At 41.6% G+C, this 22,008-nt stretch overlaps 1 protein-coding gene across 1 annotated transcript; it reads left to right on the top strand.

Annotated features, from left to right (window-relative positions):
- The first annotated feature begins 18,875 nt into the window (after nucleotides 1-18,875).
- On the top strand, nucleotides 18,876-20,983 carry LOC147896821 (uncharacterized). The gene has a single exon (XM_087381156.1). It carries the CDS (start codon nucleotides 18,876-18,878, stop codon nucleotides 20,916-20,918), a length of 2,043 nt encoding a protein of 680 aa, XP_087237282.1. The 3' UTR covers nucleotides 20,919-20,983.
- The last annotated feature ends 1,025 nt before the right edge of the window (nucleotides 20,984-22,008 follow it).

The following is a 22,008-nucleotide window of genomic DNA, read 5'->3' as shown; positions in this document are numbered from 1 at the left end:
ACATGCAACAACCAGCAGGTTATGTTGAACCAAGAAAGGAGAATAAGGTTTGCCATCTCAAGAAGAGTCTCTACGGCTTAAAGCAAGCACCTAGAAGTTGGTACAGCAGAATCGACAAGTATTTTGCTGATTTGGGATACATGAAGTCCAATGCAGATCATACTCTCTATTACAAAGTTTAAGGGGAAGACATTACTATTATACTTTTATATATAGATGATCTGATTGTGACCGGAAGCAAGGATAGCTTCACCAGAAATCTAAAACAAGACTTATCTACAGAGTTCGACATGAAAGATCTTGGACTTATGCACTATTGTCTTGGAATTGAGTTCTGGAGAGATTCAGATAGCACATTTATGAGTCAGCTCAAGTATGTTGACAGTCTCCTAAAGAAGTTTCATATGGCAGATTGCAAGATTACAGCCACTCCCATGGAACAGAGTTTGAAACTTACTAAAGATTCAAAAAATCCTACAGTCAATGACAGATACTATAGGCAGCTCATCGGATCTCTTATATATCTGACTATCACTCGGCCAGATATTTGTTATGCAGTAAGCTCACTAGCACAGTTTATGGCAAATCCAAAGTAGTCTCACTGGAATGTAGCCAAAAGAGTCTTGAGATACATCAAAGGTACAAGACAGTTTGGGATAGAATATAGAGAAAGTCATCCGCGGTTGCATGGATACTGTGACAGTGACTATGTCGAAGATCACCAGGAGATCAATACAGGGATATGCATTTTTCCTTGGTCAAGGTGCTATATCATGGTTGTCAAACAAATAGCCAACCGTTTCTTTGTCTTTGACTGAAGCACAATATATAGAGCACTCACTACAGATGCATGTGAAGCTATATGGCTCAGATTCAGACTATTGTTAGAAACATATTACTTTGATGAGTCAAAGCCAACAACAATATACTATGATAATCAATTAGCTCAAGCATTAGCCAAGAATCCAGTATATGACTCCAGGACAATGCACATTGATGTTAGAGATCACTTCATTAGAGAAGGAGTGTTACTTGGTGACATCACACTGTAGCATTGTGATAGCAAAGAGAATGTTGCAGACATCTTTACCAAACCACTCGGTAAAGAGCTTTTTGAGAAACACCGATTAGCTCTTGGTTTGACGTAGAGGAAGGACATGTTGAGATATCAAGCTCCACTTGTGATATGCCAAGGTGACCGTTGTGCATTTATGTCATCGACTTGTTAGCTGCAGATGCGGTTGGTACACCACCCATGAATAAAAGCTGGGACAGCTATCCTTACGTACTCTAGTTCGTGGCTCAGTTAGTATGCCACCTTAGTTAGTTGAGTTTGGTTTGAGACCCACATATAGGATTCTTCTATTTCTTTGTACTAGAGTTCTTTTGACTTTCACAACTAAGAAGAGGAAAACTGTTTTCAGCCTCCACCTTTGTGTGTATTGCCCCATTGTGTATGTGAGAAAGTCGCAAGTGAGCTTCCTTCTGTTGAGAGTTGTGGTGCCATGAGCACATGTAGAGCAAAGGTATGAGCAAAGGGAAAGCTACCACATGGCATGGAGGACATATCCCACATGTGAGCAAGCAAATGGATGTAAGTACCCTCACCTATAAAAGGGAGGTTCATTTGAAGTAATATCAATCAAGCACATTGCACTATCTCAAGATTCTCTTTATGAGTCCAAGCTAATCTATCTTGGAACCTAATTGACTTGAGCTACATGTCATGAGCACTCTCTTCATCATGTTTCCACATAGGTTCCATCCACCTTAGGGCGTTCCATAGATCCTGAGGCACACATGTTTTGTCATGGTATCAGAGCATAGGTTTAGCTCTCCTAGTTTAGTTCATTAGTAGTTCACTAGTAGGATTGCCTCCATTCCTAGATTAGTTGTAGGCATGTCTTAGGAGCTCATGTTTTTCTCCTAGGTTAGTTTTAGTTATACATTGAGAACAAATTTCCGTCCCTAGAGAGAGGAAATTTCCGTCCATTGATTCCTTCCATTGCATTGAGGGAACTCCATCATTGAGAGAGTAAGAGAGATCCATTGTGAGGGATTGAATTCTCCAAGGAGAGAAATTTGAAGAGTGCAAAGTAGTTCTGTGTTTTTTGAGAGAGATTTGAGAGAAAGAGAGTGTCATTCTTTCTTTTGAGATAGTCTTGTCTGCGAGAGAGAATAGAGAGAGAATCTAGGACTCCTTTGTCAGTTTTAGAGAGGATGAGAGAAAGCCACGGGTATCCTATCTTATTGCTATGAAGCTAGAGCTTGAAAGTTGGAAGGCTAAGCCAACAATGATGACTGAAGAGGACTGGAGAGGCTCGACAAAGCAACAATGACTACTGTGACCAAAGCTTCTAAGCTTTAGCGCTCCCGGACTGGCAGCCTGCATGCGACCGCTCTGCATCAGCAAGCTCCCACTACCAGCAACGCCTAGCACCCAGTGCACTACACTGCTCTACGACTCCCAGCTGACGAGACGTGGCTCTACAAACTACAGCCCTCGACCAGCCTTCCCACTATGTTGCGCTAGAGAACCTTCGACTCCCATAAAGCTCCTTTCAACGCCCAGCACCGACAGCAACGAGACAATGAGCATAGCGATCATCTTAGGCTCCCTACGACCTCCACGACACACCCAGCAGACTTGAGTCCATCTCAAACGATCTCACAACAGCGCACGCGACCCTACAGCATAGCCCAAAACTCCCTCGACTCGGCTGGACTCATCGAGCAACGACCAACGTTAACGGGTCTCCAAACACCTTCAACTCTGACCTCTGCACCTTCAAATTCCGACCCGCAGGTAATCGCGACGGACTCCATCGGCATTCGCGTCGTCGGCACAGAGAAGCTTCAATGTTCTTCTATGTTTTTCTCTCTAAGGTGAGACCTTAGGACATGTGGCAACTGTTGCCAGAAACACGTGGCAAGATAGAACATCACCCGGGTAAGGTTAATTAACCTTGGGTTGGGAGTGATTAATTCTTTGCCACGTGGTAGAGAGTTGGTCAACTAACTGTGGTTCAGTTAAACCGTGATTAAAGGCTGAAGGTTAGTTAAAGTGCCACCTAAGCACCCAGCACCCTTGCTAAGCACAATCTTGCAAGCTGCATGTGAATCCCTGTGCCACATCATCAAGACTCCCTCTTCTTCACAAAAATTCAACAAGCCGTAACTTGAAATCCAAGAAGAATTTGAACACGCTCCAAAAAGGAAAAGTGATCGTCTTTTCGAGCTCTACGTGCCTGTCATGTTAGAATCATTGTATGCAATTAGACACTTCCAATATTGAAAGAAATCAATTGGTAAGACCTTTGCAACAAATGACAAATCAAAGCATGAATGCACACATCATTGTCATAAGCATGCCAAAAGCACAAGTGCATGAGATGACCATAGCACGAAGCATGGCATCCACACAGAAAGCATCAAGGCACATGGAAGAAGAAAGCATCATGCATGAAGCTACACAAGGAAGAAGATTGCAGATTGAAGAACCAGCAGGTCAACTACGTGGAATCGTCATCAAGCCATGAGCCAAAAGGTGACATCAATGGAATGTATTGAGAAACAAAAACCTTCCCAACCTTGCCTATATGTTTGTAATCAAACCAGACCATCTGAGAGTAGCTATGAAAGCACCCAGGGGAGGTATTGACATGTAAGATCCACACTTGACCACCTTAAGTAGCAAGGTACGTACTAAGAGGAGGTGATGGAATGTAACTCACATCTGACCACCTTGCAGTAGCCAAAGGATCATGGCACCAAGGGGAGGTGTTGAGAGTTGTGGTGCCATGAGCACATGTAGAGCAAAGGTATGAGTAAAGGGAAAGCTGCCACATGGCGTGGAGGACATATCCCACATGTGAGCAAGCAAATGGATGTAAGTACCCTCGCCTATAAAAGGGAGGTTCATTTGAAGTAATATCAATCAAGCACATTGCACTATCTCAAGATTCTCTTTATGAGTCCAAGCTAATCTATCTTGGAACCTAATTGACTTGAGCTACATGTCATGAGCACTCTCTTCATCATGTTTCCACATAGGTTCCATCCACCTTAGGGCGTTCCATAGATCCTGAGGCACACATGTTTTGTCACCTTCCTTCTCTCCCATTATCTTCACATGGTATCAGAGCCTGGTTCGTGGTAAGGAGCTCAAGAAAGCAAACCAAGTTCGCGGTGTCCTGGTAAGAGGACCAGTGTTGCTTTCCTTTTGCGAGTTTGGGAGCAAATCTGTGCAAGTAGCACAGCCGGAAGTGCAAGAGTGCACTGTCTCAGATTGAGACGCCCTTCGCGGTGTGGTGAGAGGGCAGTATATGCTGCGGGTAAGGGGAAGCCCTTGGTGACTTTATTTTTCTGATTCGAGGCCATTTCGGGGCCCATTTTGAAGGCGAAAGTTCTTCACAGGCACTCAAAAAAAGGCCCTGTTTTTGCTGTGCGACCACTGCTCTATAGGTCGGTCAAAAGTTGCTGCAGAAATTGCATCATATGCTTGTGTGCAGAGATATTGGGAGTTATAGAATCATCCTTATTGCCTGTTCATGCAAAATCATCACTAGGAAGTGACTGTGTGGTCAAATACCACTTTCGTCAGTTTTGCAGATTTGCCTGTGTGAGGCAGGAGCTATGTTTTTTGCAGTGACAGAATTTTTTGCAGTGTTTTGTAAAGGCATTTGATTCTCTTTCACAGATTGTCACCAAAAAGCTTGACAAGAACAACTTCCAAGCATGGAAGTTTAGAATGATGAATTTCCTTATGGGAAAACGCTATTGGGAGTTCATTACAGGAAATGAAGAAGAACCAGTTCTTCCTAATGTTCCCAATCAAAAGGAAATGCAGGCATTTAAAGGATGGCATGAGAGAGCCAGAAAAGTTATGTATTGGCTGTCTATCAGTATTTCGGATTCTATGATTGTGCATATTCAAGATGCAAGTACGCCAAAGGAGACATGGGATACTTTGGCAAAAATGTACCAGCACAAATATGCAAGCCAGGAAAATGCAGCTCAAGCAAGAGTTGCACAATGTGCAGAGAGAAAATATGAGCATCAATGACTACCACATGAAGGTGAAGAAAATTGCAGATGCACTTGCTTCCATTGGGTCGCCAGTGGAAGATGATGATTTAGTTTTTGTGACCTTGAATGGTCTAGGAAAGGATTATGCACAGTTCTGGACATCCATTGCCGTCCGTGAAAAATTTCTTGATTTTGAGGAGTTGTTTGCTCTTCTAATTTCTGAAGAGCAGAGAAATGGTGGTACATCTTCTTCAGGAGGAACTTCAAAAGAAACTGTCTTCTACTCAAATGGTGGAAGAGGTAGAGGCAGAGGTAGAGGAGGCCGATCTGGAGGCCGTGGTAGAAATTAGAATATGCAGCAAACTCAAGAAAACCAGTCCTATGGAGGAGGACGTGGTAACTCTAGAGGCAAGGGGAGCCAAAGAGGCCGTGGTGGATGGCAGAGAGGTCAAAATGCAAACAGTAATGTTGAATACTACTATTGTGGTAAAATGGGTCATATGGCTAAAGACTGCTACAAAAAGCAGAATGACATCATGAATGGAAAATTGCAGCAAGGAAATTATGCATCTTCTAGTAGACAGGGTGATGACAGAAATGAGCATCTGTTTATGGTGCAGCACATGACCAATTCTGTGACAAGTGCAGAAGAAAGCAATGATGTGTGGTATGTTAACTCAGGTGCGTCAAACCACATGACAGGTCATGCAGAATGGATGCAGGATGCAAGGAAAATGGAAAGACCAAGATTTGTAGAGATTGGTGATGATAATGCACATCCTATTGTGCAGATTGGTAAAATTCCTTTGTCTATGTAGGATGGGAAAAAGAAATACCTGTCTGATGTATTTCATGTCCCGAACATCACCAAGAACCTAGTTTCTATTGGTCAAATGGTTGAGCAGAGCTTGCAGGTCAGATTTAATCCTCATGGATGCTTTGTTGAGGATATGAAAAATAACAGTCGCTTGATAGCAAAAGGATGGGAGATTTTTTATGTGTCCTCACTTAAATACCTCTCCCTTGGAGGCATCTATTGCCTTTGTGTGGTCTTGATCAATTTAGCAGACACTCTCCTTGAGTTTTGATCACTTTGTAAAATATGACATTCTCGACAAAATCTCAAAATCCTTATGCATGATCACTTTTCAAGTTCTTCCCTCAAAATCAAGCTCAACTTTCAAGTTTTTTGCTTCACTTTTGTAGAAGATTCTATGCCCATTCATGAGCCTTTGAAGCCTTCTTCAACACATTTTTGACTTTCAATTAGAAGTTGCAAAATGACATCCTTATCATCTTCTTATGCTCTTCTTTCTCATAGATGTAGGCATGGATATAAATGTTTTGGGGTTTTTCTAGTATGTACAACATACCCAACCAAGCCTTACCCAAACTTCAACTCTTGCCTTCTCGCGCCGCTGGTGACCACTTATCCTATATTAAAGTGGTGGTCAGCCCCTAAAAAAGACCCAAGGAATATATATCCAAGATTTACCCTTATACATTTTGAATTGGTTTCACTCAGAATGAAAAAGTGGTTCTAAGGTTGAAGCCAAAACCAAAAAAAGACGGGTGAAAACAAAAAAACAGAGTAGCCAAAGCTCTAAGGATCAAGTGTGCTATCTCTGAAGAACTTTATATTCACGCAAGGCTTTCAGGACAGTGGCATGACATAGAGCACAATGGGAGCCTTCAACAACATAGTTTGCAAACTGTGGGTCCTTATAATATTGAAGGCCTTCCCACAGTTCGTCTTGCAATCGATCCATCTTCCAAATGATAATCTTGGGTCGATGTTGTGGAACACTAAGTACCTCCTCCAATTGATCAATCTCTTGTACGACAATCCTGGGTTGCCGAGGGACCAATTTCAAAATGGCTTCATCTTCTGCAGGACAATAGGCCGAAGAAATGTCATTGCTATCGTGGCTTTCCATCTAGGTTCCTATGTTGTCCCTTCATTGGTTTGTATTGAAGAGCATGCAAATTTTAGAGAAATTTTAGAGATCTTTCTAGCACATAGGCCATTGAATCATGCAATCATCTATATGGGGGTATGGCAGACCATGCATTTCGTACCCTACTGCATAACAGGATAGGCATCCGACTTAACTATTGCAGCCATCAATATCACAGTCTTGCTCTGTACATGATGAAGTTGCTTCTTGATTTCTTTCTCGCTCATCCTGAGGCTGCGGACGTTCTCCTTCATCTCCTCCACTCTTTGCTCACTCCATGCAACATCTTCATATGATTCCCTCAACATCTCTTGAAGCTGCATAAATTTCTCAAAAACATCAACATGGGCCATTTCCAAGACTTCCACTCTAGTTTGAAAATCTCTCACGATGACAGACTGATTTTCACAACTTTTGAAAGCCATTGCAAGCTCATGCACAACCCTATTGTAATCTTGTTGCAGGGTCTTGTAGCTTAATCTTTGGACTTGCAAAAGTGATTCTAGATAACAACCCCCACTGTGGCTACTGCAACTTGCTCCATGTTGCTACTCTTAGCATCCTTCCTGGCTTGGAGAGCTGCCTCATTGTCTTCTCCACTGTGGCTACTCTCTACCCCATCCTTTCTGACCTTGAAGCTCTCTTGCAGCTCCTACATCACCGCTCTGGTTTTCGCATTCTTCCTTTTCAATTCCTCCATCATCTGGTCTTTTTCAATGTTTAATGTGTTTTGCATGTTGCAGAGCCGTTTGTAAAGAGCCTTCTTTTTTGCTCTCTGATCTTCAAGATCCTTTTGCATCATTGCTAGCTCCTTGTCTGCGATGTCTACATCAATTCTAACTTCTTCAACCTATCCCGGAGCTCCATGATGTGCTTCTCTGCTTCTTCTCTTTTATGCCTTTCCATGTCGACCATTTTTGCAGTGGCTTTAGCTTGCTCCTGTGCCTGCAAGGCCCTCGCTTCTACCTCCTCTACCTTAGCATCTTCACCCTCCTTGAGAATTTTCTCAAGTTGTGGTTCCTTTGCTGCATCGGTGGCTTTGTCTTGTAGAAAAGTCACCTTTTGAGATATCTTCTTATCATATTGCTCAAAAATCCCTTTGAGGGTAGATGTCATCAGGTGCATTGCAACTCCAGCAGATTGAGATGACAATTTGGATTTTCCATCCATGCAATTCTTCAAGTTGGTTATCACGCTCTACGAGATCGCTCTTGAGAAAGAGACATCAGGTCCTTTCAGTTGCTCTACTATTGAAAGCTTGACTCCACCATCTTTACTAACCTAAGCATTAGGGTATACATCTATAATATCATGTCTCTTCCATTGCTTCTCAAAGAAGTGTGCTTGCAAATTGCCTCTAGGAATTCCTAGCACATTTTCAATCATGCTTTTAGTGATACTAATCTTTTGACCTTGACATTCTTTTTGTCCCTCCTTCACGTTCACCTCTTATACCAACCTATTGAAGTTGCTGAGAGCATCCAAATTGGGGGCAAAACTATTCCAAGCCACCGTGGTGACTAGAGGCTCGATGGTGCCATCTACATAATCAACAACAATTCATCAAGTAAATATTGAGCAAAAGAGATTACATCTACATCCAATAATAGGTTATATTAAAACTTATACTGAGCAAAAATTGAACACAAGAACTTACATTTATAAAAATGTAGCAATTGCTTAGAGCCTTAGAGGCCAAAATATTACATCTAGTGACCATAACTACTCAGCAATTGCCATTGCTGAGTGGTCTATATAAAAGTTAACAACAGTGCAAACTAAGAGCCTCGAATTGAAAAAAGAGATTACATTTGTAAAAACTTAGCAATTGCTGAGAGCCTTAGAGACCAAAGATTACATCCAGCGAGCCAAAAAATTGATGAGAGCCTTAGAGGCCAAAATATTACACCCAGCCATGAGTGGTTGTGAGTCTCGTTGAGCAAGAGGATATTTGTACAACTCAGTATTGCTGCTAACACATCTTGCTGTATTTGACTTTTTTGGGGAGCCAATGGAGGAGATGATGGAGAGGTCGAAGACCATGAACACTACCAGGACTTAGATTATGGCCCCCCCAACAAGACGAGCATACTCAGTTGTGAAAATCTTGAGCATCTCCATCAATGTCTAGGGGGAATCCATACAGCATAGCCATAAAGAGGCTAGAGGTGCACATGCCATCCAAGCTGGTGACTTGCACATGTGGGGGGAATCGACCAAGGGTTTGAAGGGTGTCCAAAAGAGCCAACATTTCCAGTCCTACAGAGTGCAATGCAATCACCTTATATGAGAAGGGAGATAACATTGGGATCATGTTGCATCGAGGGGTGGTAGTAGTTACAATAGGCATGGTCAAGATGAGTGGGTGAGCAGTGGAGCAAATGATCAGGGGAGCAGATGAGTGATGAGAGTTGGAGGAGGGAGCATGGAGCAAATTAGAGTGGGAGCAGAAGAGAGTTGGAGGAGGGTGCATGGAGCAAAGTAGTAGAGCAAGGGCAGGATGAGAGCAACGTAGCAAAATGCCAAATGCCATGGATCTTATATATTATAAAGTTCGAGTCACCATGGTGGCTGGAGACCTAAAGGCGTGGTGCTCCATCCAAATAATCATGACTACTGCCTTAATTAATCAAACTGTGGTAATTAACTACACTCTACTGAGCATGCAACTACACTCTACACTGCGGTGGCTGAAAATTAAGTCCTAGCTCGATAGTTCTTAGCCACCATAGACGTAGCTGATGAGAGCCACCACCATTGGGAAGTAATTACCACAAACATAAATCATGAAGCCTAATCACCTCTAATCATTGATTACCATGCACTCTATTGAGCATGCAAGCACGATGACTGGTGATTAACTACAGTCTACTCAATTTGATCATGCATGCAAACCCGGTGGCCCAATGGTGGTAATTGCCAGGTGAGTAATTGTGGGCCACTGCAGTGGGGCTAGCAATTAACTGCCAGCTTGGTGGATCTTATATATTATAAAGTTCAAGGCCACCAGGATGGCTGGTTGGCTACCTGGCGTTCCATCCAAATAATCATGAATACCACCTTTATTAATCAAAATCCGAGGAGGGTGCCATCCAAATAATCATAAGCCATATTAATTGTAGGCCACCGCGGTAGCTGGTAATTAACTAGTAGGCCGGTGGAATCTTAGGTGCCACCGCCACCTCACCACCGATGGTAGTGGTAATCAATTATGACATGGCTGGTAATCATGAAGCAGATACCACCATCTTGGTAATTAAGTATGGTAATCAACTCCATTCTGGGGAGCATGCAAGCTTGGTGACTTGTAATTAACTGTACTCTACTGATCATGCAAACCCAGTGGTGGTAACTAGCTAGAGATGCCACCATCTTGGTAATTAGCTGGTAATTAACTTGGTAATTAACTGTGGTAATTACTAGCATGCAAACCTAGTGACTGGTAATTAACTACACTCTACAATGCAGTGGCTTGTAATTAACTGCCAGCCCGGTGGATCTTAGCCGCCACATACATAGCTGATGAGATCCACCACCACTAGGCCACAAACATAAATCATGAAGCCTAATCACCCCTAATCACTCATTACCATGCAAGTTAGTAATGCCACCTTGAATTAGTCAAAATTCAGGCCAACCACCGTGGTGGCTCTCACCTTGATAGCTCCTTGTAGTCGGGTTACAAACTTAAGCCTGCTATTCCATTCCCTTCACTGTTTTTTCTTCTATCCCTCTCGATCATTTATTTCTCTCTTGCACTCGGACTGCAAACTTAAGCCTCCACTATTCCATTTCCTTCACTATTTTGCATTCTATCTCTCTTGACCGTTTCTTTCTCCCTTGCACTCTTCCTGCAACTTCTATCCCCTCTCATAATGGATCCCCCTGGACACACCGAGCACCTAGGACAATGAGCATAGTAGAGTACTGGCCTTGCAACCCATAGGCAAGGGCACTCATTCGTTAGGTGTTTGCATGTGCATATTCCACAACACACGCTATCTTGCCTTGTGAATTACTTGGGTTTTCTCTGCCCAACCCACTCTTGAGTTTCAACCACCATTCTAGTTTAGCTTGACTGTCTCAACTTCACATATTAGACAATAACAAGTATATTGCTTTTCATTTTTGAATTTCATAATTAGAAAATAACAATACATATTGCTTTTCATTTTTGAATTTCAAATTTCAATCACAATTTCAATAAAAAAACTGTTGTTTGTCTTGAACCAGCACAGGGCTGGTATAGCACAATCACATTAAGTCCAAGCCATCCCGGTCTATTAAGTGGTATATGACATGAATAGCAACAAATTAAATTTAACTAATTTAAGTACTAAGAAACACAAAAAATTCAATCACCGAGCTGGTCAACAACTAAAGTCTGTTCAATCACGCTGGTTCAGGACAATCACATAACTTGAGCTGAAGCAGCCACGGTTGCATGATGTTCCAACCATTGGGTTGGTTAAGTAAAATAAATATATATTGATTTTTTGTTGCAAAATATATTGCTATTAAATTTCTACTCAAGGTCCACGTGACCGGGCTAGTTAATAACTAATGTCTGTTCAACCATGCTGGTTCGAGACAATCACATAAATGGTGTTTGAGCTGAACCATCCTACGATTGCATGATGTTCCAACCATCGGGCTAGTTTAGGACAATCATAGTTAGTCCAAGCTTGATTTAAGAAATGAAATAATTAAACTATCCCAAATATCAATCACAAACAACCACCGGGCTAGTTTAGGGACTACTGACCTGCGTTGTATCAAGCATGTGTATGATGTGCTTATTAAACACCTTGCATCCTGTCTGCTTTTTACAGATGTTCTTTCTATTTGGAGAAACTCTCATATTTTCATGCCAAAATGTTGTCACTCTAGCAATGACTTCTGCACTTAGGCTGTCTCTCCTTTTCTTGCGTTCTGTTGAAGCCCACAGACTTCTCGGATCGGGATGATCGTGCATTGCTTCTGCTCTATGTTCAAATGCTGTTGGAGCCACGTTGGTCCTTCTGATTGACAACATCTTCGACATTGTGCGCCCAAGCTATTTCTCCTTTATTTCAGGGGACACTAACATAGCTAATGTCACCCTCTTTGCAGTTAGTTGATCTAAACCTCTGGCTGCTTCTCTTGCAAGCCATGGTGAGCTGCATGTTACCATTGATGCCATGGCCATGATCGATGCATCCAAAATAGACCCAAAGAAGCTAGCTTGTGAGGTGAGCAAAGAATAGAAGATAACTTACCTAAAAGAAGAAAATGCCAAACCAAAGTCTGTGCAAGGTCACGTCGAGGTGGTGCATACGGGCTGCAGGGCATTTGTAGGGCGAGGACAGGTTGCAAGTACTTAACATTCCAAGATTCAATGGGTGGGAGGTGTGAAAATGTGAAATTTGTAGGAGTAGCAAAATTTTCAGCCGTCAGGTTTCCCCCCTCCGACAATACACGTCAACATAATTGGATATCCCAAACAAGTGCAATGTGGCCTAAAAAGCTTCAAAACACAAATAGGCCAAAGGGCACACTATTGGGTTTGATGCCATGTATTATGAAATGCTATGAGCTTTGGCATGCTTATGAGCCATATAGCAAGCAAGTGCATGGAAAAAGAAACAATTCAAAATTGTAAATAGTGTTGGATTTTTTAAAAGATCTTTGCACATGCACAAATTGCATATTTTCAACTTCTTCCATTTTAGGATCAATCTAGATACCAATATCAACAACTATCAATGTTTTAAGACCACCATGTAGTAGTCCCACTAGTTTGGATTCCAAATTCTCAATCCTTTTTGGTTTTCAACAAATCAAAAAAAGCTATGGAGCGTGCCCTCAAATGGGTGTGCATCACTTTAGCACAACATTGGAGGCCCATTAACCGATGCCTAATGTTCTCATTTAGGTGTGTCCTTGGGTTGAGGAGAAGATCACGTAGTGTACTTTTAAATGATTACTTGGTTGCATATATGTACAGAACAAAATTTTGACATTTTTAAATAAATTGCTATATCCTTTAGTCTTCAGGATACATGCTTCACATGCAACATAGCACTTGTAATGCTTTAACGATCTTGTTTCAAATCCTATTCCATAATTTTTTAGTCTCATGTTCAATTTTGGAATGTGTACTAGAACTTGAAGACAAAGTTTTCTGAATTCCGTTGAGCAATGCATAAGTTATGGGTCATGCAAGATACCTATAGATAAAAAATTCTCTGAACCTCACCAAAAATGGCTACACCCAAGCAAACAATGACCCATGTGTTGCACTGACCTAGAATCCAAGTCAACAAAAGCAGATTGGCATCAGTCATACAAGGAACACAGAAATGGCTGTATGTAATATACACTAGAATTGATATCTGCTTGTTGTTTTGTATCTCACCTTGTTCTTGAAATGAGTAATGGTATCACCTCTTGAACTACTTATCTTGCTAGTAGCTAGCCGTAAAATTGTGAAGCACATATTTTGGGATGGATTGAACCAAGTGCTTTACAAGCTCCCTCGGCTTAGTGAGCTTACATGATAGTAGCCATCTCTTTTCCTCTGATCCTTCAACGTTAGAATTTTTGAAATCTCCTCCATTTTAGAGCAACAAAGTTGTCTTTCCTCATTTCATTTGGGCAAATATTATATTGGCTCTTCTTTAGATTACAATTCATGCATGTGCCATGAATGCATTCAATGTGGTGCCACTCAGAGTCTCCCTTTGGACACACTATTGGCTCCCACAGACTTAGGCTACAAAACTTGGTCTCCCTTACGACACATGATGAGGATCCGAGTCGAGTGGGCTATAGACTTCAAATTCAGCTAGTGACAAGGGCATCTATCTCCGTGGATCAATGCTCCAGCACGACCAGATCTCAAGTCATTCAAAGCTTGCCAAGACAGGTCAAAGTCTATGTGTGTTAAAAAACAATACACATTCCTGTCTTTGAGTTTTCTGACATACCAAGGCTTACAATGCTCAAAGATCTTTGCCCAATCAAAAGGTAAGGGTTCTGAGACATAAACTTTATATACAACCTTTGTCTTCTCACCCAACCATGGGCAACATGCAGGAAATAAATTTTTGTAAAACAAAAAAATAGTCTAATCATGCTAATTAAACTAATCAAGATACTAGAAAGCCAAACAATTTCACTACTACAAAACAAAACCAGTTCAACCACTAGGCTAACTTAGGATAGACAGATAACTGTACCAGCTTGGTGTTCTGACCATCGGGTTGGTTTAGGACAATCATGCTACTAGTTAAACTAATCAAGCTTTTAGAAAACAAAAAAATTAAAGAACTAAACAACAATCACATTAACTAGCTGATTAAATATTATTGATCCAACCACTGGGATGGTTTTGGACGATCACAGTCCAAGCATGACCCGAACTAGCCCAAAAATTAAACTAAACTAATTTAACTACTAGTAAAATAAACTAATTTAACTACTAGGAAACATAGTTAAAAAGCAATCATCGAGTTCGTCATTGATAAATTATTTTGGTTGCAAAATTTATTTATGTTTACTTTTTGTTCAACCACCTTGGTTCAGGACAATCACATAACTTTTGTTTGACCTAAACCATTGCATGATGTTCCAACCACGGGGCTGGTTTAGGGCAATCACATAAGTCCAAGCCATCCTGGTTAATAGTATATGACTCGAACTAGCCCGCAAATTAAACTTAAATAATTTAAGTACGGCGAAACACATCAACTTCAACCAACCACCAAGCTTGTCATCAATTATTTTTGTTTATGTAATATGTTTCTATTTCAACCATGGTGGTTTAGGATAATCACATAACTTCTATTTCAATCAGGCTAGTTTAGGACAATCACATTAAGTTAAAGCCAGCTCGATTTAGAAATTAACTGGTATATGATCCAAACCAGTCTGGAAATAAAACTTAAATAGTATATAACTACTAGAAAATACACCATATAGGACAATCACATTAAGTCCAAGCCATCCCAATTTAGAAATAAAATAATTAAACTATTCCAAAACTCATTTACAAACAACCACCGGGGGCTGGTGAAATATATTGCTATTCAACCATGCTTGTTTAGGATAATCACATAGCTAGTGTTTGACCTAACAGGTTGATATATTGCATGATGTTCCAACCATCGGGCTGGTTTAGGAAAATCACATTAAGTTCAAGCCAGCCCAGCTTAGAAATTAAGTTAACAATTAAACTATTCCAAAACTCATTCACAGACAATCACCAGGCTAGTTTAGGCAACCAATGACTTGCATTGTATCAAGCATGTGTATGATGTGCGCATCCCACTTCTTGCATCCCATTCACTTTTTGCAGATGTCCTTATTTGGAGAAACTCTTATATTCCCATGCTGGCAAAACGTTGTCACTCAATCAATAACTTCCACCCCAAAGGCTTGTCAGATCAGGATGATTGAGGAGACATGTTGGTCCTTATGATTAACAACATCTTCGACACTGTGTGCCCAAGCGGTTTCTCATTTGTTTCAAAGGATACCAAAATAGCCAACGTCGCCCTCTTTGTAGCTATCTGATCTAAGCTTCACTTTCTGTAGGCCATTTCTTAGGTTAGAGAGCATTGTCTCTTGGCGTGCATCTCTTGAGGTGTTGGTAGGATTGTCACGCTTTGGATTTTTGCTTGTGAAGACTTGAGATTGGTATTCACCTAAATGGCTTGATGTTGCTGCCTCGAATTCTCCCACCAATGTGAGACCACAACAGTTCATGTTCTTCGCTCTGATGGCAATTATCAAATGCGTGCATCTGCAACCGCTTCTTACTACTTCTCTGCAACAAGGACACTTCTTTCTTCTTGTTGTTTCTCCCTCTGCAAATGTTACAAAAGTGCCTTCTATAAATTACGTTCTGATAACATACCATTTCTTTCCTCATCTCACAATTTGTTCCTTGTTCCTTGACCAAGGTTTTCAAGGTTCCTATCTTGCATCCTCTGTCTGGTTCTCTTGCAAGCCATGATGAGCCACATCTTGCCATTGATGCCATGGAGACGACCGCCACCAGAACAGAGACCAACTAACTTGTGAAGCGAGCAAAGAATAGAAAATGACTTACCCGAGTAAAGAAGATAATGCCAAACCAAAATAATGAGGTCATGGTGAGTGCCTCTGCATGGGGAAGGTTGCAAGGTAATGGGAGGAGAATGTACTTTGCAGGGCGCCAAGACGAGGGTACACTTTAATATTCAAAGATTTGCAAGGCGGGAGGTGAAAAAAATTAAAAGTGCACATGGATAGCAAAAGTTTCTACCGCCATCATTTCCCCTCTTCGGCGATACATGTCAGCAAAATTGGATATACCGGTTGCCCACAAGCAAGTGCAATGTGACCCAAATTGCTTCAAAATACAAATAGGCCAAAGGGCTTGCTATCAGGTTTGATGCTGTATATTATGAAATGCAATGACCTTTGAAATGCTTATGAGCCATATAATAAGAAAGTGCACCGATAAAGAACCAATACAAAATTGTAAATAGTGTTGAATTTACTAAAAGATCTTTGCACAACAACTGGAGAGTAGATTACGCCTGACAGTAGTGGCACTAAGAGTATCTCAAATAGTGGTGGTAGAGAAGAACACATTGGTAGTAGCAATGTCGCAGAGAGTAGCTCAAGCGGTGACGATAAAGAAAGGTTGTATGATGGCACTAGAAGCTTAGGCGGCCAAGCGAGCTACTACTTTAAGAAGAGAAGAGATTGATGAAAGAGGAAAAGGATCTAAGGGTGATTCTTGCACAAGACAGGATTGGGTGGCAAAGGTGAGGAGAAGAGGAAGAGAGGTGGTGGTACACATCGAAATAGATCATGAAGTAAGAATACAATTTAACCCTACTGCCTTGTTCCAAAACCTAGGGCATACAAAGTTTGCTCCTTTCTCCAAGTGTCCTAGACTAAAGGACGGAAAACATTTGTAGCCTTATAGGACTCTCCTTCCCTAGATACCTTGGGATCCTATGTGGTGTAGTGGTAAGTTCAGTAGCCTCTTATGCAGGAGGTCTTATGTTCAAGTCCCCCATTCCTGGCAAACAAAAATATCCTTTTTTTGGACCAAAGATCCTTGGACTAAGGGATCCAAAAGCTAATACCCCTAAATACGTCACCCCATTCAAATGAAAAACATAAGGAGAAAGCATGACCATGTATTTGGAATCACTCCCCATAGAAAATAACAAATAAGTCCATGAAGAAGACTAGCAAAGTATGACAAATGTAAGCTATAGAATCTAGTGGTGGACTATGCTAACACTAGTCTCAAAAAACTACACACATCTCAAAATATGTCTTATAAGCTATAAACATCTAGGGTCGAGATCAAAAGCCATGTGTCTTTGTGAGCAATCGAGGATCTCTTTGATTTCTCTAGGCTATCTTGTGTGTTTAATGAAAGTCTTTTGTATGGAATTATGCATATACAAGCTACTCACTTTAGTCTAAATAATTGGATGTGTTAGCATTGGATGAATTGGGTAGAACAATCTAGAAGGAGGAGTACAATTTCTATACGAGAGTGTAGTGCAATTTTCATACATGACTTTGAAGGTGGAAGTGGAGGCTTTTTGAGGGAATAGGAGTGGGGGTGGGCCAGAGGGGGGAGGATGGGGTGGGGGCGGGGATTGGTACTTGGAAACACTATTTATCATGTGCATTCAAGAGGTACCCTTATCTGTTGAAGCTTATCATAACTTTGAAGGTGGAAATGGAGGCTTTTTGAGGGAATAGGAGTGGGGGTGGGCCAGAGGGGGGAGGATGGGGTGGGGGCGGGGATTGGTACTTGGTGTTTAAGCTTATCATGACTTTGAAGGTGGAAATGGAGGCTTTTTGAGGGAATAGGAGTGGGGGTGGGCCAAAGGGGGGAGGATGGGGTGGGGGCGTGGATTGGTACTTGGAAACACTATTTATCATGTGCATTCTCAGGGGGGTCACTATGTATAAACCATCTATATCACGTGCGTTCAAGGCCTATTTCTAAAATCCCTTATCTGTAAAATTTTCATTAATAAAATGTACCCTTTTTCTATACAAATCTATAAATTTTTTCCAAATTTGTTTTAAATACTCCCTTATGTAAATTAACTTTTGTATAATTTAGATATTAAAAATGTCCTGTTGAACTCACGTGATAGGGTTACATATGATGAGTGACCCCCCCGAGTGTGCATTCAAGAGGTAGTATTAAGACCCCTTATCTCTTTAAGCTTAAAATGAAACCTTTTTCAATACAAACTTACGATTTAGTTTCAATACCTCAATTTAAAAACCATTTGGGTAACTATATTATTTGTGTATGAAATTGTGAATTTTCCTTGTTTAAAAATCCCTTTATTATTACATATGATGGAAGGCCTAGTGAGAGTGTAGGTGTGGATGCAGATGATGAAAGAGTCATTGTATTTCGCACCTCAATATTTCAGGCTGCACATTCCAGCACTGTTGCACCGCTCACCGGTGCAGAATCTTGCAGAAGGGAGGTAGAGGGAAAGTGAGACACTTAAAGGATAGGAGCTACCTCATCCCAGATTGAGGACCTCAAATAATATTCGGAGCACTTAGTGGTGCATGGAGGAGATGAAATTTTACAGAATCTGCACTTGTAAAAAAAGAATAAATCTTCGCAATGTTATACATGGTGGCAGAATGTCGGGCAATGCAGATGTGAGAATTTTCAAGAAAAGCCCGGGGAACTCCAAACTTTGTGATTAAAAAAAGAAGAAGAAGATATGATAAATGAGGCACACAAAAGTTTTGTTCAAACTCTTGATTGGTTGGTGTGAAGACCGAATCCAACGTCCTAATAATATATATATATATATATATATATGGCCTAAAGTCGGTTGTTCCAAAGAACAAGCCATGAACTCGGCCGCCGTCCCTGCAATTGTTTCTCCTCCTTTTCCTTCTTCTTCCCCTCGCTGGGATCACTCCCCCGAAGATCAACGCCCTCCCCTCCTCCCTTCTCATCCTTCTCCTCCCCCCCACCGCTTCAGAATCCTCGCCCTTGCCTCCATTGCCTCCCTCCGCCTCACCTCCCTCTTGCACCTCAAACTCCGTCTCTTGAACGGCTCCCCCCTCAGTCGCTTCCGTTCTCATGCCTACCTCATTATCGCTGTCACTAGACTCCGTTTTACTTTGCCCCTCCTTCGCGCCAGAAGGCTGCACGTCCTGTATCTCCTCAAGCAACACCCTGCGTGGCCCGCGCACAGCCCGCGTCGCCGTACCCGACACGTTTTCAGATCCCGTGCTCTTTCCGTCATCTTTGTGGCCACGCTTTCTGCAAGACTACATCGGAATCATACTCGATTTTTCCCCTTGAGACTCGCGCTCGACATAATCTCGGATGCTAGAAAAGTGAAGCTCGACCATGCTTTGAATGCAGGAAAATGTTCCGTGCTATTAGAGCTCTTCGCTTCTGTGGAGAGTTACTTGAATATCATAAAATTTGTGCTCGACAACCTTGCTGAGACCAAGCACATTAAGCTACAGGGCCATTCTGGATGCTACTATATGATGAAAGATTTGTGCAGGTTGCTGATGCAGTGTAAGCAATATGTTGTAGATTGTACCGGTTATCTTCCTGCCCGCAAGGTTTTCGCCAAGCTCGAAAGCGTCAACACCATCAATTGCCTTATTTTGGATTTGAATAAATGTTTCCGATTCCTTGTGCTTGGATTTGAAAACCTTCTAAACGAGATCCGGTCAGATCCTGTACCGCAGGAATTTCGTTGGGAATGCACTCCTCCAAACCTACCCGGACTGCATCTAGGATACAACTTACAGCTTCAAGCGAAAAAGGATATGTCTCATGTGCTGTCCGAACTGAAGCAGTCCCGTGCCAAAGTACCATACTGGCCGAGCAGCTTCCTAAACTGGCAAAACAAGCTGACCGCTAGGGAGGAGTCTGCTCTTACGCAACAGTTGATTCTAAGGCTTAGTTATGATAAGAGAGAAGGCAACGAGGTTGAATTCCTGACACAAGGTCTCTTCGTCGACAAAAGATACATCAAAGTCGTTAGGTTTTTAGGGGCAGGAACCTACGGAAAGGTAGAAGAAGTCCTGTGTTTCGGTGAGAGATACGCCATGAAGACAATCAAGGGGATATGCAACTTCCAAACTTCTAATGAAGGAATTATACAAGCCCAACTGCAGCATCCAAATATCGTCAAGCTAGTGTGGTATACTTCTAACTTCGAAAAGGAAAATACTCTGTCACTGTTGATGGAATTGATGGGAATGGACTTGGAAACTCTCATCGAGCAGCAATATCGTAGTATAAGGGGTCCATTACTGAATTATCCACTGGTCTCTCTTCACATAATGCTGCAAATTGCAAAAGCCATGAAATATTTGCACAGCCAAGGCATAATGCACAGGGACATGAAGGCTGCCAACGTTATGGTAGATTTCAGTTGGAGCCCAGACGCGTTCAAGGAAGGATACATCCATGTGAAGGTAGCTGATTTCGGGCTGTCGAAAGTGAAGCACGCTGGTAGCAACCTGCATACTGGGAATGTGGGAACCAAATACTGGAAAGCACCGGAAGTGTTCAAGCACGATTCTGCGGCATCTGAGGATAGCAATGAATTAAGCTCTGATCTCACAAGGTATACATTCTCCGCAGATGTGTACAGCTTCTCGATGACCTGCTACGAGATTCTCACCGGGAAGAAACCGTTTGCTGATAATTCTCGTATGAGCAATTGGAAGGAGAGGATCGGGATAAGGAATGAAAGGCCGGTTTTGCCAGAGGGCGGCTTGCATCCGGGGTTGAGGGATCTGATCACGCGCTGCTGGGATAGATGGCCGGAAGCGCGTCCCTCCTTCGAACAAATTTGCCAGGAGCTGGAAGCCGTTAAGGAGGACATGATCTTCGGATCCGCACATTGCACCACGTCGTAACAATAGCGCCCATCATTAGCCAAAGAAGACGACCTCAAAAGCATTACATTGTAACATTTGCTACGAAATTTGGGCTATAAATTAAATGAAGTCTTTGTTCATTTTCTACTTGTATTTGCTCGGTTTGCTGACCTTATTTTCACGTAGTGGTGCTTGTTTGTTAGTCTTCCTTGTTGCTTTCGCGGAGAGAAATCCCCATTTACTATTCAAGAACCGTATATAGTGCTTGCATTCATTTCAATACGCTAATTCTACTTAGGGTTTTAGTTGTAATCCTTCATAAACTTAAGATTTTTTCCTAAAATGCAATATAAAAATCCATTTCTCAATTATATAATCCCTTCTTATGAATGCATGTGTTGTCTTACATATTCCTACGTTACTTTCTCTCCAATCTTGAGAAAAAAACCATTTGTTGCATTACGGTTCAACCCCTAGCCTAGGCTTGCTATTTCATTCATCTCTAAGATCACAGAACATGGTACAAGTTACTAGCTTGTACATCACTCATAATCTTTTATTGTAGAATAGTGATTTTAATGAACTCCAGAAGACCACAAGAGAGAGTGAAATATGATGAAGAAGAGTAGGTGTTTCTGCGAATATAGGGATGTTAGAGTGGGGCAACAAAAGCTGACAAGCACAAGTGACATTGATTTCATCTTGACCAGTCATAACTTGCTTCTTGTTGACTGAATGTGTTTATAGGGCCCAATGAACAATCCTATTGACTGAATGTTTGAATATTGGTGACAAGCAGCTAAACCTTGACATGTAGGAATTGTTGTTAGAGTTTTTTTTTTTGGGGGGGCTGGAGAAAATTGATATGTGTATATATATGAAAGGGAAAAAAAAGTACAAGAAACTTTCACCTTTCTAAAGAATTTTTGCAAGGAATTGTTGTTAGAGTTAGAGAAGATGGATTGTTTATTATGGCTAGACATTGCTTGATAAAGAACACGTCAATAGTACAAATGGTTGTTAGAGTCAGGTCAAGAAGGAAAATCAAACTTCCCCTTGAGGGTCCATCTTCCTAAGGATATGATAGATGAGCATAAATAGATCCCATGAATAATCTTAGGGGAAAGGA

Source organism: Dipteris shenzhenensis, chromosome 11 (assembly GCF_047967505.1).
Source record: "Dipteris shenzhenensis isolate YYH24624 ecotype China chromosome 11, Dip_SZ_1.0, whole genome shotgun sequence".
In the NCBI taxonomy this organism is placed as follows: domain Eukaryota; kingdom Viridiplantae; phylum Streptophyta; class Polypodiopsida; order Gleicheniales; family Dipteridaceae; genus Dipteris; species Dipteris shenzhenensis.
This window is presented reverse-complemented; position numbering and strand designations above follow the sequence as displayed.

Excerpts from the sequence above, each read along its gene's own strand:
- LOC147896821 (XM_087381156.1), top strand. The coding sequence starts at position 18,876 with ATGAACTCGGCCGCCGTCCCTGCAATTGTTTCTCCTCCTTTTCCTTCT.